Here is a 15,183-nt window from a genome sequence, read left to right as displayed (position 1 = left end):
TATATATGATATTTTTGGCCCCCATAATTCGCTTATTTTAAAGTGATTCAGGTACATGAATCTGTTGTGTTATTTTATAAAAGAGTTGACATAAAATATGTTTTTCACCCATTTATTTGATTTACATGCACTCACTGGCAGTACATGACGTCAGAAGTGACGCTATTTTTATAATTCAATTAAAATCAACCAAAAATTGACATTTTCTTATCTTTTTTCGAATGGGAAATATAGATCGACTCTTTGAACAAGAACGAACTTTTTGTCACTTATAAGTATTGGAAAGATACATCTTTGGTGAAAATATTTTGTTTGTTCAAGTAGTCCCTCAATTTTTCCTTAAAGAAAAACTGCCTCAAAACAAGCCGTTTTATGCTAAAAATGAGAAAATGGCAGGAAAAGGTAAACTTTATGATGTCATATTTTTAAATTGTGGGCACTAAAATTAAAATGAAAATTATGAAAAAACTTCAAATGTATATTTGTACAAATAAAACAAAGAATTACAGTAAAATGACAATGTTCATTTTAGGGGGCCATTTTAGGCTCAAAGCATATATAGTCCTTTGTTCACATTTGTTCGAAAATAATAAGTTTGTTCCTCGAAATGTTCTTATTTTTTACCGCATGTCTCTTCGATTACAGTAAGAAAATCCCGAAATTTCAGAGGACGTTGTTTGTCCTTTTGACGGAATATTTACAGATTCTACTCTCTTTCGTTCTGTTTGATGTCCAAAATAAAGTTACCACAAACACCACAAATGTGAAAGAGTTAAACACAAATGTACAAATAATGTTTACTTTTTTTCCACCATTGAGCATTTTCACTGTTTTTATCGGCTTTTTCCGAGTTAAATCCATACTGTTTATACACTTCGTTGCGCCGTGACGTCCGGCAACGTCAATGTTTTATGTCAATTTTAAAGACAACTATATGTCTTTAGTTAATATCTATTCAACAAATCTATATATCCTGTCATAATTTGGTACATAGAATATCATGACAATTCTTTATATTACGTTTCAATATTATTTGGTTTTAAGCACAATTTCTGGAGATATTACTTTCAACATAGTATGGTTTATTGCTGACAAAACACAAAGTTTTACCATGCGTCGTGACCTCATTTTTGCAGGATTAGATTCCAAATAATTCTTAAAAATAAAAGAATATATGAACTTTTTTTCATTTCACATTATTTGAAACAACTGCTTAATTATGTCTACTAAATTTAGTAATTATATTACGTTAAATAACATAACTATGGCAAAACTATTCGTATTTTTTGATTGACCCTCGTATTATTAAATTTATTATTACCCACTTTACTGAATAATTTTTTTTTATTTAATGTAAGCATCAATATAGATGTGTATAGTGGAGTTCATCTAGGAAATGACAATTAAGATCATTCCAAAGATAAAATTTCCAGCTACCTATATACATGTAGTAACGCCTAGAACGTTTGCATCTTGTAATTATGCTCTTACGTTTCGCCCTCCCAACATAATGGGCAATGCATTTATACTTTTAAACAAAAGTAATGCTTCACATTCAATAGATGTCTGCTTACGGTGCATACCTCTTGGAACATCTTTAGTTAGCACAACACTTGATTAAAAAATTAATACTTTTGTAGTCAGACCCGAACTTTGAGACAAAAGACAACCATTTACTAAATATTAAAATCAAACGTTTATTTCTTTAAGAAAAACAGCTTTTATATAAACACAAACGTAAAGTAAATTGGTGACAACTATGTCAATGAGCTTTTCATGCATTAAAACGCAATAGAAGATACTCGTCTCTTCAGGTTTGACAAGGAGAGTTTGCGAGGTTTCCGGGTCACCGCATCTTCATCGTTAACATTTGTCTGTCTAACATCTATACCAAGTCCTTTGCAAACAGCTTTATAGACGTCTGAAATATTGGTGTCACATTTTGCGGATGTTGTAAGATAGGTACAGTCCCAGTCTATTGATACAATGGCATCGAGAACTTTGTTTTCCACATTGTCTTCCTTGATGATTAGATCAGACTTGTTACCGATGACAATGAGAGGGACGGATTCTCCACCTCTCTCATCCAAAATGAGTTGCCTCAATGTTTCAACTTCTCGAAATGTCCGCATCGAGTCGCTTAAGTCAAACATCAATACAAGAGCATGGCAAGATCTGACAGCTTTTCTCAACAAGTCCGGAAATTCAAAGCTACCAGCTGTGTCCAATATCTCCAGTTTGGCGAATTTGTTTTCAGATGTTTGGATGTTGTATTGGAACAATGCTTCAATCGTTGGACTGTATGTGTCCGGAAAGCTTTTTTTGAGTAGCTGTGCAATTAAACACGTTTTGCCAACCTTTTTAGTTCCCAGAACTGCTATACGAAAACAGCCCTCCATCAGTTATCAATTTCAGCCTTCTTTACGCAAATGACTTCGTTTGTAAATAAAAAGCGAAAGATTCTTCTTATACACTTTTCATATATTCTTACTCTCTTTTTATATACTTATCGTATATTCTTACTCTCTTGTGATTGGTCAATTATGGTTATGTACTAATATTAGTACATAACCATAGATAGTCATTGATGCATTATCTTTTAAGCCAACACACTGTAGACTATAAAGAGACAATTCATAGAGTGAACAATATGTAAACAAAATGTACACTCAGCGTGAAAAACAACATTGTTTTGACATCCATCAGTAGTAAAAGGTATCATTTGTGTCTCTTTGGATATCACACCTTCTTTCTAGAGATTCACAAAGTTCTCATTTTGTTTAAATTTTGTTCAATTAGGTTTTACCCCTTTACTTTGATTTTCATTTTGATAGTCTTCGCCATAACAGTTTCTACTAGTATTTTATTTTATTTTAAATTTTTTAACAGAAACGTTAAATTAATGGATCGTTTTACCCTCTAATTTAATGTAGGCATTGAGTGATAGACACCAAAATTATGAAAAAGGTTTAATAACATATCAATTGTAATGAATTATATTTATATAGAAAAACTATAAGATTCTAACAGATGTCCATAGATAGATATTAATGATGGATAAAAAACATAACAAGTTGTTTCTAAACAATATTATAAAAACTAGAACTGTCCTAATGGGACTAATACCCCTGCAAGGCTAATTTCATATGGGACAAATGATTGAGTTGAATAATAAAGGTTTGCAACATATATCAATAAAAAAAAAATAGAATCGTAAAAAAAATTAGTTAACAAAGAAAAATTAAAATCAAAATTGTCAGAAATTCACTGTAAATACATCTGTATAACAGTAATACATTTACAAATAAGTATCTGAAGATTTTTTTATTTAATTGTTTTAAAGAAAAACCAACAAAATGACAATAACCCCTCCCTTCACAGTAAATGGAAATACCGGTAGCCAAGGAATGGTCTTCTGTTGATAAAACTTTGAATATCTATTTTGTTGTTTCAAATTTTTCCTCCTCTTCTTCTATGATACAATGCAACTCCATATCAGAAAATTGATCCCACAGGACTATGATTTTCTTTGATGAGCTTGTTAGATTTATTAAACTCCCAAAACATTACCATAATTACCATACTAAGCAAAAATATGTAAAACAGAAAATTTAATGTTACAAACAATTTTAAAATTGCCAAAACACGACAATCATATCCGTACTTTTGAATTTCATTTAAATTAATGCCCTTTAGGGTCTCTTCATCAATTTACTTGACTAATAAATTTAAACAACTTCTAAAAATAGTTAAATTCTTTATTCATTTCCTTATAATTTTAGAAACTTTTGGATTACATGAAACAGTTTTAAAATAGCTCCAACACCACGATTATCAATTTCCCTTAAACACATGGTCCATCTAAACTATGGCTCAGATAATGGCCCCCTTGGGATAAATGAATTCAGCCACACTTGTCTTTGATGTTCTTATTAGCTCCTAAGATTTTATCATTGACAAAAATTTTGCATTGTAAGTTGATAGAATACTTATAAACAATAAATTTAGTTAAGAAATAAAGACAAAAAATCTCCATCTAAATGTTTCTATATAAATATATTTTAGAGTGTTTTAATACTATTACTTAATTAATAAAATCTGTAAGGATCACCTCCCTTACTTTTCAACATCAGTGTACAATATATAGAATAAGGAAAATGAAAACTGTCATAAAATCATTAAATATTGTCTGATCTTAAAAAATATTGCAGGTGCACATCTTCAGATGGTTTTCAGCAAATGTACAAATTTACAGACTGTTCCATGCAGTAGTAAAAAATTCTATAGGGGGGACAAAGTTGCGTCTACAGACAGACGGACAGGGTGAAACCAATATACCCCCATGAATTTCGTTTGCGGGGTATCAAAATATAGCCGAGTGCAAAGTCATTCTATTTTTACCGGCCGCAGGAGCAGTCGATCTATTTGTGGTCCTGCAAGAAAGTGCATGTAGGGAAAAGAGGCGATTATTGTCTTGATAGAATATTTTTTGTAGCATTTGGAAAAGTCAAGAATAAAATATCTCAAAATTGTTCAATCTAAAGTCAATATAATTATCAGCAAAATGTTTTATTTTTCCTTATCGTTATAAGACTATAGTTGTGTTTTTAGCTATAATTAATGTCCCTCAAGGAGAGGAATGTATAAAATACAAAAGGAATTCGTCATAAATTGATATTTCTAATGCCCTATTATAGATTTAGGCAAACACTATTCTGAGCATGTTAAGTAATAGGCTATACAGAAATGAATTTACGAGAGCTTATTGTATGTGGTTAACCTTATACAATGTGTTAGCGACAGTAAAATCGGTCGAAATTGTCGTGGATTATGATAACGTCACTTACAGCTATTCAGTACATGTAAACAAATAATCATGCCAAAATAATTATGCCGTAAGCATGTATAACTTCTGCAGAAAGTAACGTGTTTTTCTTGACTACATTGTCTGTATATTGCAAATACTTTTTTAAAGTGTGCGGCCGATATTATGCTTTGCATCAAAATTATCTTGTTATTAAAATTGCCTAAGAAACTAACTTACTAATTACTAACTAAAAGATATTTTTATCCGTAAATATGTTAAAAAAAAATAAGATACAGGAAAGTAAGAATCAAAAATTTATTTAATTTTTAATTGTTTATTCAATTATTATTCAACATATTTTCAAATTAGCATAACAATAACATTAAATAGTACTACACTTATTCAATAAATTCAAATAATTATTGCAAGTGTATGTTGTGGCAATCATGAGATAGTTCTTGAACAAGCAACTGTAATATATACCCTTATGGCACTTCTTTCTTAAGCGACGTCAATTACTACGTATAATATAATACTTATCAACTTATATTCAAAGATTCTCCAAGTAGCCACTATGCCGTCATACAAATTTTTAACATCACATAAAATCAAAAAATGTTTATAAATACTGATTTGTAAAACGTGTACGTATAAAATGTATAGAACATTTAACTGGATAAATCATATTCACAAACAATAGATATGAAAAATACTACAAATGGGATAAAAATCAACAGAACTGCTAAATGTTGCTACTTCATCTGTAATTTGTAAAAATCAATGAGATGTTAACCAAAGACATGAAAACCTGTAAAATAAATTCATGACACGAGTGATATCCACAGCAAAGTGCAGCAATGTTAGTAAAACGTAAATAACCATACTTGTAAATACATCGATTAAAATTAAAAAATGACAGTTTAAAAGGTATGAGGAAATATTCTGTACCGTATTTGTGGTTTTTTTTAAAAATATGTATCAAGGCTATCACTTTGAGGTTGTTTTACATAACAAATGCAATCAAATATTATCAAATTTCTTTTCCAAGCTCAGTAATACCTAAATTGTGAAGGATACATGTATCTTTCGTTTTAAAAAAGCCACATTAAACAACAAGATTAAGTTTTCATTGATCATTTTAATAAAATGTACGTCTTGTATCATAGCAGCTCAGTAATACTCCCAGTTCTTGGCATGCCATGATAGTATGTAGGTTGGGTTCTTCACAGACTTTCTAGGTGAACCAGGCCTGTTTGCAAAAGCCTGTAGAAAGTTATGCTCTATTTCAGTCTCAGGCTTTAGAATTAAATCTCTGTATCCTTTTCCCACTGTCACAATCCCATAAGGTATACCGTGTTTCATAAACTGAGAGTCACTTTGCTCGTTCTCCTGCATAGGAACAATTGTTCTGACATAGAAATCTTCACTGCTGTGACAGCAGAACACCGTGTATGGTTTGAGTTCCACAGCGTCTGCTACAATGACACAACCCGATGTGGTACCGACGTACAGGTATTTATCTGATACTCTCATGGCAGTCACCTGGTATTTGCGAGCTGTAAATCACACAAGGGTAACTTGACTGATATGATGAGCACAAGTCTAACATCCACCAAAAATTGAAATTATGATTCAAGTGCTGATGATTTGGGAGTTAAGGATTTCATGTAAGGAGTTATGAACATTGAAAAGATAAAATATCAATTTTGAAGTTGCTTATAAATAAAGGGTTAAACACAAAAATCTAGATGAGGACTATCCTGACTGTTCAATGAATAAAGAGATGACAATATTGATAAAATATATGACATCGTCGATTTGGCCTATGGTTTTCACCCTTGTCCTGGTGTTTACTTGCAAATTTTAAATCTTCAATATCAAATTCCAAAGATTTATCCAGTACATATAAAAATGGATAACAATCTTACCTTCCAAATTGTTGGTGAAATAGGCATGGAGGGACCCACTCTCTGTGATAGGAACCACATCAGCACAATTCAGTTCAGCCTCCACCTCTTTGGTCTTCACATTCCAACAACTCACGGTGGTTCCTCAATATACATTAAGGAAAATGTAACTAACTTGCATCAATTAAATTCATTGTTTTATGACTGTTTATGGAGGTAAAGGTTAAAAGGAGTATGTGTAAAATCAAAAGAAGGACTATTTACCCCCCCCCCCCCCCCCACCACAAAAAAATATGGCATTTAAATGTGTTTTGGTTATTTTAGTTTACATCATTACTAAAGCACTTTCATATATAAGTCTCATTAAGTTGCTGTTTTTTGCTATATGCAAAGTCAGAAAAAATGCATTTGAAATTCTATCAAAATGACATACTGTACATGGTTTAATTTACAAGACATTTTTTTCTCTCAGAAACAAAGGGCAGAGTAAGCAAAAATATTTTGCTCAGCTATTGTTTAAGTTAAGATATATTTAGATATGTATATGATGACAGAAAATAAACCAACAAAATTCTATATATGGAAAATGGTAGTATAATGCCTTCTTTAAGGTCTTCTTTAAAACAAAATGTACTCATGTCAATTAAAAAAATCTTTATTACACCTCTCCCATTTTACTGGGCCAATAAATCAAATAAAGATAGCCATATTACAAACAGTTCACATTAACTGAAAATTTTCAGAGCTAGAGGAAACTAAATGAGGTAAAAACAAAAACTTTCAAGCAATGTGTGCATTATGAATGCTACAAACCTGGATAGTTGTAAGACCAAACATACTGTCTATCTCCCACCATGGCAGACTCTAAAAACTGACAGTTGCGATGCATGTTGACAATATCATTAGTTTCCACAATCTGTTCACTTTTGGTCAAGTCATTGTAATCTTGAACCAGAATCTTGCCTTCAGTTTGTCCACACCAGATTTCTTGGTTTCTGGGACAATCAAGTAAATAAGAGTAAACTATACACTTAGGATATTAAAGACAACTTATGAAAAAGTCACTAAAAGAGCTAGATAATATCTTTATGAATCTGATTAACACATCAAGTTTGATTATAAAGAATGTAAGTTACTGCTCATTAGATTAGACTTAATTTCATTCAAGATTCAATGCATGCAGATTTATTATAAATTTGTAAATAAAATGCATCTAATGTACAAATTTACCTATATTACCAAATAAACTTTGCGTAAAATCTACGCAAATAATATAATAATCCGTTTCAAGTTATATAGTGTACCACTTGACCCATTGTAATGTTTGTTATGAATTTATTTGTTTTGCATTTGACAATCCTAAGCATGAAAATACAGTGCACATTTCTGTAAACAGAAATTAAGATCATTCTTTTGATAGTTGTATTCAGTCCAAAACTCCATTCTTTTTCATTTCAATAATAAATGGTAAACCAACGACAAAGTCTGTGATAATCTTGTTCTGTCTACGATGGCAAATTCTGCTAACTACAGAAAATCTCTTACCCATCTTCTTTTGGCACCAGGCAAGCACAGATACATTTACCAGGTACAATGTTCTGTCTTGTGCTGACTGTGAGATTTACTGGGTCTACTTCTATAATGACTAGGACTCCACCCTTCACCGATGTTAACACAAAGACAACTTGGGACTGACTTTCTGCTCGCAAGATTTGACTCGTTAAAAATCGAATCTTGAAATCAAACCCACAAGTGATCATTTTAATTTCTTTAGCCAGGGAAGATCTAAAATTTTGAAGAGAAAAAAATGTTTAAATATAAACTAGATAGCTATGCAAAAGCAATTAAATATTGAAAATGAAAAAAAAAAGGAATTTTGGTAGTAGACATACGTATTTGAGACATACGTATATGGTATTAAATGACCAGAAAAGTTCACCAAATCCTTATTTAGAGAATTGGTTTATTAAATAAACAATATTAAAAATAGTTTTATGATTAATGCCTTAGAGTTAATTGCCTTGCTCATTGAATAAACAAAACAAAAACACTTCCTCATTTAACTCCAATCATTAGGTAACTAAATAAAGATAATGATTCATCCTTGTGTTTACATCCTTTTTGATGACTTAACGAGCAGAGGTGAGTGTATGGCTATTACCGATAAATATGGATTATTCCCTGATAATCAATACCAAACACATGGTCTTCTAAGGAAATCAGTCCAAAAATTTCATTTCCTTTCAAAGGGATTGTCTGCAAATAAGTCATCAGTAGAAAACGTTGCATGTACAGTACAACTGTATCAACATAAATAAGGTCTTTCAAAGTCGCTATCAACTGAAAACACATTTTTAACCATGATATTTCATTGAATGTATTTTTTAAAAATTCACAGCACAAGCCACAACTGGCATTATCTAGAAAGGGTCAAAGCTTATATACATTCATTTTTTAAAAGTCAGCATACCTTATTTATAGTGGATCTGAAGACTCTATCATAACAGTAAATCTCTATTCTAGAGTTTCCATTTGTTGGTGCTGTACTAAGCCAAATTTCTTTTGTCGTATTTGTGGGCAAGAAATCATGATCATCTTCAAAAACACAAAAAACAATTATTTAATTTACTCAACATTGCAGTGGGATTAGTCTTGAAAAGTGGTACATAAATTAGATGAAAAAGAGATTAAGGAAGGGTAACAATAAGTTATACATTGTACTATTAGTGAATTCGGTATGAAACCCCTGCACTTGCATAAACATTTACTTTTCTTTGAGATGGACGCAAATTACCTGTTGTCTTTTTGCACTCTTGATATCTGTTAGCTACACTATCAAACCTTGGATCAAATTTTCTGTACAAATATGTTATACAACAAGAATGGTGATAACTTATTCTAGCAGTTTGGAAATGTGTGTTCTATATTTAGTTCAATGCTGATAAAATCATGGAGGAAAAACAGGGAAGACCAAAATATTTTTTAGGAACATATGATAAACATGTACATTAACTTTTCAAATTCTACCAGGTTTAATTGATATGTTTTATGCTTTATTTTATAATAACTGGAAATTATATCATTACACATAAATGAAGTCCTTTTTTGTAGAATATTTGAAGAGTATGGCCTTTATTTAACTCATTACAACATTAAAAAAATGTACAATAAACCTTTATTAGTATGAACACACAAATCAAAATCTCAGATATAGCAAGGTTTTGTAAAGAACCCAGCAAATTTCTTAACAAATCCTTATTAAATTTTACGGTTATATTGAACTTGTTATTATTTATCTACAGTGAATAAAGCAAAATGATTTTTGATAATTTTAGACTTATTTGCTCCCATTTGGATGATAAGTAAAGTTTAAGCAATTGCAAAGATTTAATACAAAATTAATATAATATTAAGTAGAGGTGAAAAGTAATAAAATTTAAATCTTTATCACATATATTCTAAATTATATAGTTTCAAAGATTAGATCTACCAATTTCTACAATTATTTTAATGAATTTATTTCCAACACTATTTAATTATATTTGGTTTCCATAGAAGTGGTAGTCATGTGGAAGAAAATAAGCACATAGTTGATTTACTATACTTTTTGTTACAAACTCTTCATACTGATATAATGAAATGCTGATGTAGGGAGGTAAATCCTAAAACTTTGTTACAATTGAATTTTATTATACATGAAGATTATAGCTGAGACAGTAAAACACTTAGTCCTTAAAAATGAATGTGCATTTTCTGGGTTTGACTGTGCGTTTATATTTTTGTTGTTGTTTTTTTAAACAGTGATGTTCATTGATAATCTCCGTGGCTTCATACTTATCTTATTGATTATCTAATTTCCTGATTAAATAAATTATGATTTCTTGATAGTACCAGTAACCAACGTGTATGGATCATTTTCATAAACATGCACGGGGTTAAAAAATATACTATAATTTCATTATCATCAATAAACACAAGGAACTATAAGAGCTAGCGTACATGTCATCAAAACTTCCTTCTGTCAACTAATTAACCAACAATGAATTGCTAAATATTTGTTCAATGAATTTGTCAAACCAAACAGAAACTGATGTATTCAATGTAGGAGACATAGAAAAGGTGACTAAAACAACAGACAGCACATAAAATTATTTGTTCTGAATAATGACCTCATTAAAAGACATAATCAAATGACTGTACAATTCAATAAAACAATTACCAAAGACATCATCATTTTCGTTGTCCATTTCTTTCTCAACTGACACACAGCATGCTGACAAAATATTGACACTCGTATCCATGGAGATGGCATCAATGAGGTGGCAGAACTGTGGACATTGGACCATTTGTTTGATTCTTTCTGCCGAAGGCCTCTCTGCTGGATCATGTGACCAAGAAATGGACATCAAGTCTAGAAAGTGGGAAGGATAGCTCAGCTCCTGTAAAAATTATACTCATGAAAAACTTCCGAAAAGGCATTTATCTACTGCAAGTACTATTCACATCACTTCTATCAGAATTTGTTAATTTCAATGTTTAATGATTAGCAAATTAAAAACTAGCAGTTGAGCTCACCCTTCTTGAAATTGAAGGTCGCCCATTTTGACATATGAAAAGTGTTGGGTTGGTCACATCTTCCAGGGGTTTCTTGCAAGTCAACAATTCATAAAAAAACATCCCAAAAGAAAATATATCAACCTGCAAAAATATAAACGTTTGTCAAAAAGAAGTTATTAACAACCATTGAGGATATAAATATTTATTTCAGTATGCTTCATATTTATATAAACAATGCACATGTGAACATAAATAAGTCACATGTCAACATAATCATACTTGGCATGTTGACAAATTAAATATCTTGCATGTTTACCTAATTATTTTGCATGTTGATATTAATAACTCATTTATCAAAATAAATACATTGCATTACATAGTTATATTGCATATCATATGCCAATAATTAACAATGTTGCATCTTGCATGGATCATGTTAGACATTGCCATAAGTAAGAAAATTTATCCATATTAAAATCAGATTCTCTAAAAAGATTGCTAACTTGCACATCAACATAATTATCTCGCATGTAGATATAATCATCTTGCATGTTGACATACTTTTCTTGCATGTTGACACAATTTATCTTTTATGTAGGGGCCGGGCAAAAATATGCCATCATAACCTTAAGTCTAAGATATTGTTTATAGATTTTCTATTTTCAGACAAATAATGATTACCCTAAATATACCGTATGAATAATAAGAAAATAATAAAAGACAAATGTCTGAGTCATCTAAATACCACTGCTTTCCTTCAGGTATATAAGTTCTTTCTAGAAAATGAAATCCAATTTGTTTATTTAATGTCTTATGTGTCATCACCAGCATGCTTCTGTCACGATATCTTCATCTGAACATGTATGATGAAGACATATAAGAGAACATTCACACTGTTACAATTATTAATTTCATCATTGAGCTACAAGTTCTATATTCCCTTCATAATAAATAGTCACTCTCGATGGGTGTACAATATTGGTTCCATATAGTCAGACAATTTGGAATCATTGTGTCCTTTTCTAATCCCCTGTAAATATTTTTAACGTTTATAAACAAGCTAGCTTCTCTGTGAGTTTAACGAATCATAGCCTTAAAGTACTCATAAATCTGAATCACCCCTATTAAATTCTGTGATCTTTTACATACTTTTTTACTTCCATTTGCTTCGAAAGAATTTTTTTTAATCACTCCAATGTGAAATTGTCACTTTAGTGTAACACTGAACAAAGTTTTGGCTGCTAAATATCTTGAAGATGAAAGTAACGGTAGGTTAAATCATTGCATTCATTTTTTTATGTTTGGGTCATAAATTTAACAATTTATGTTCCCCTTCCCTGCAGATTTTACTCACTATATTTATCGGAAGTCAAGATTGGCTTAGAACTTTGGATATATTACTTAAATGTTTCAGAGTTTACCACCACCAATCAATGGATAACAGAATGAAAACACTGAATAGAAAAGACTATATAAATTAAGAAAACAGGGAATGAATGAAATCATAAAAGGGCTGTACTATCCCTTTATACCACACTCTCTCCATTAAATAACTTTGTAGTAATTTTATATGACCCATAACTACGGTAACCTGCAGATTTCATTGATGGATGACTGAATATGTCAAAATGAAGAACTATCTGAATATTGCAGGGAAAGAAGTATAATAAATTTAAACCAATAATTTGAGATGGAAAAAAATAATCAATCAAAACAAAACTTTGTTCTCTCTGCCATTTTAGTGCATGAAGAGTACCTGAACAGAAAAAAATTGAAGAAAAAAGAATAGGGTTTTACACTGAAAAATTGAAGCTTGGCCTGGCTGAGCTCAAACAAGCATTCTTGTCCTACAGCTTTTGATGCAGTGAATTGCATGCATTTAATATGGTGTTACCTCCAGGTTGCATTATGTACTGCATTGTGTAGCACTGTTTGTACGGTATTTAAAAGCATTAAATTTCTAACAGAACTTGACTAAATTCGATAGAAAAAAATCAACCAGGAAAAATATCATTCATTGGTTCAATGGCAAAATTTCATGTGTTATCTCACAACCAACCTTTTCAGTGTACTGAGCCTTTCCAGCAAACTGAAGGATCTCCGGAGCAATAAATGGTGGAGTGCCACCAAAACCTTTCGTTCCTGATGACTGGACTGTCCTGCTAACCCCGTAATCTGCAAGCTTCACATGAATAGGATCAAGGGTGTCCTCTGAAAAGTCAAAGCCATTCATCTGCCATACCAGTACATTGTCTGCCTTTAGGTCCCGATATATGATGGACCTACAGTGCAAGTAGGACAAGGCATCTGCAACCTGAAAAAGATGTCAGAATACAGTGCTACACTCTACAACGCCAAATGTTCCCAGTTTTTATTTTTGAACTTCTGTTGTCTAGTTTTAGAAGGGAAAAGCACTCACAATAAAAAATAAACTCCAATACCATAATTATCAAAAATCTAAACTGATATGACTAATTTTATCCCACCCCCAATTAAGGACCTTGAATTAATGGGAGAAAAAACACAAAAGAGTTAACCTGAAGCACAATCTGTTTGATTGCATAAACGCTAAGTCGTCTGCCATCATTGCCAATCTGCAGAAGCTTGTTTCCTAGACTTCCCTGCGGGGCCAAACTGAGAACAAGGGCCAGTGGTCGCAATGAGAGCCCCAGCAGGGGGACAATGTTCTGGTGGTCTATGGTCTGTAGAATGGATATCTCCTGCCTGGCTGTCAGATAGGCAGAGGTGGCATTCTCCATGTGAAGGTCAGTCTGACCCTGGATAATAAACCACATGTCAGCTTATATTTCACTTACAGTCAAACAAATGATGACACAAGGCCAAAAGTTCAAGAGCTGCTTTCAATTTGCTTATCAATATCTGAGTGTTGCAAACTGATAATTATTACACCTTGAACCAAAGAAACCTAAATAGATTTGAATATAAATTTTCTACAGACAAAGCCAGGTCATTGCACTAGGGAGATCTAGAGATATAAAATTTGTTTTCAATTATTCCTGATACAGCTTCATTCTAATTAGAATTCAGGTTAAATTTGGAGTTCAAATGTATATATGTAGAAAACAAAAAATGACTCAAACAAGTTTAGATTTTGTTGACGTAAATGCACTAATTTACAGTTGCAAAGTCGAAGATAACTGCATATTTTAATTTTACATGGAAATATAGTCTATTTTCAAATAAAATGACTTGACATATTGCATTTAATTCATTTTTAAGGTACAAAAACTAGAAAAAATGTACAGAACTTTTTAATTTATTTACCTTTGATTGTAATGATGCATCTTTGAACGGTCCACATAACATTTTAACAGCAACATCCTTGATAGGTTCATCAACCTGCATAAAAAATTAAAAATTAATTTAAAGAATTGTTTGACATTTGAAATGAATACAAAAAAATTGTAGTTTGATGTGTGCTTAATCAATAAATAATAGCTTTTTCTTATGGTAAATCAAGAAAGGTATTCTGCATTTCATTTCTTTAAATTCCTATAATGAAAGCTAAACACAGAACTTTGGTTAACTAACTTGCATACCTTTCTAAGTTTTCCCTGGTATACCTCTCCAAATGCCCCTTTACCCACCAGTTTGACCAAGGTCAAGGTATCTGCTGGACCAATCAGAATGCTGGTGTCAAGGTCACTGAACAGAATCTCCGGAGCAATGTACAGTGTCCTAGCAACCCCATCCGGACTCATCATAAAGCGTGGAGACATGCTCCCATGGAGGGGACAGATTTCATTGTGGTCATTCAGACAGTTCAAAATACACTTCTCCACAAGGAAACAATACATGTTGTTCTTACTTGTTTCTTCCCTAAACACATGAATTTTTTTTTTAAATTAAAATAAATAAATTATTATCAAAAGCAATATGAGCTTTAAACTA

At 31.5% G+C, this 15,183-nt stretch overlaps 2 protein-coding genes across 2 annotated transcripts in view; both read right to left on the bottom strand.

The window, feature by feature from the left end:
- Nucleotides 1-1,702: 1,702 nt before the first annotated feature.
- LOC128168219 (ras-related protein Rap1-like) lies at nucleotides 1,703-2,459 on the bottom strand. Its single transcript, XM_052834402.1, has one exon. It carries the CDS (start codon nucleotides 2,397-2,399, stop codon nucleotides 1,782-1,784), a length of 618 nt encoding a protein of 205 aa, XP_052690362.1. The 5' UTR covers nucleotides 2,400-2,459; the 3' UTR covers nucleotides 1,703-1,781.
- A 2,645-nt stretch (nucleotides 2,460-5,104) lies between these two features.
- The window catches only part of LOC128164806 (leucine-rich repeat serine/threonine-protein kinase 1-like), a 63,059-nt gene continuing 52,980 nt past the window's right edge, over nucleotides 5,105-15,183 (bottom strand). Inside the window, exons 21-32 of the mRNA XM_052828820.1 lie at nucleotides 14,832-15,111; nucleotides 14,557-14,631; nucleotides 13,809-14,048; nucleotides 13,331-13,585; nucleotides 11,290-11,412; nucleotides 10,934-11,153; nucleotides 9,185-9,309; nucleotides 8,876-8,970; nucleotides 8,260-8,499; nucleotides 7,528-7,709; nucleotides 6,736-6,858; nucleotides 5,105-6,363 (exon numbers count right to left, since the gene is read on the bottom strand). Coding sequence (XP_052684780.1) covers nucleotides 5,978-6,363; nucleotides 6,736-6,858; nucleotides 7,528-7,709; nucleotides 8,260-8,499; nucleotides 8,876-8,970; nucleotides 9,185-9,309; nucleotides 10,934-11,153; nucleotides 11,290-11,412; nucleotides 13,331-13,585; nucleotides 13,809-14,048; nucleotides 14,557-14,631; nucleotides 14,832-15,111 — 2,344 coding nt within the window. The 3' untranslated portion in view covers nucleotides 5,105-5,977. The remainder of the gene's footprint in view (nucleotides 6,364-6,735; nucleotides 6,859-7,527; nucleotides 7,710-8,259; nucleotides 8,500-8,875; nucleotides 8,971-9,184; nucleotides 9,310-10,933; nucleotides 11,154-11,289; nucleotides 11,413-13,330; nucleotides 13,586-13,808; nucleotides 14,049-14,556; nucleotides 14,632-14,831; nucleotides 15,112-15,183) is intronic.

The sequence above is a fragment of the Crassostrea angulata genome, chromosome 10 (genome assembly GCF_025612915.1).
Source record: "Crassostrea angulata isolate pt1a10 chromosome 10, ASM2561291v2, whole genome shotgun sequence".
In the NCBI taxonomy this organism is placed as follows: domain Eukaryota; kingdom Metazoa; phylum Mollusca; class Bivalvia; order Ostreida; family Ostreidae; genus Magallana; species Magallana angulata.
Note: the sequence above shows the minus strand (reverse complement) of the source record. Positions and strands in the feature narration are given on the sequence as shown.

Bases quoted from the DNA above. Each gene is read 5' to 3' on its own strand.
- LOC128168219 (XM_052834402.1), bottom strand. From the start codon at position 2,399: ATGGAGGGCTGTTTTCGTATAGCAGTTCTGGGAACTAAAAAGGTTGGC.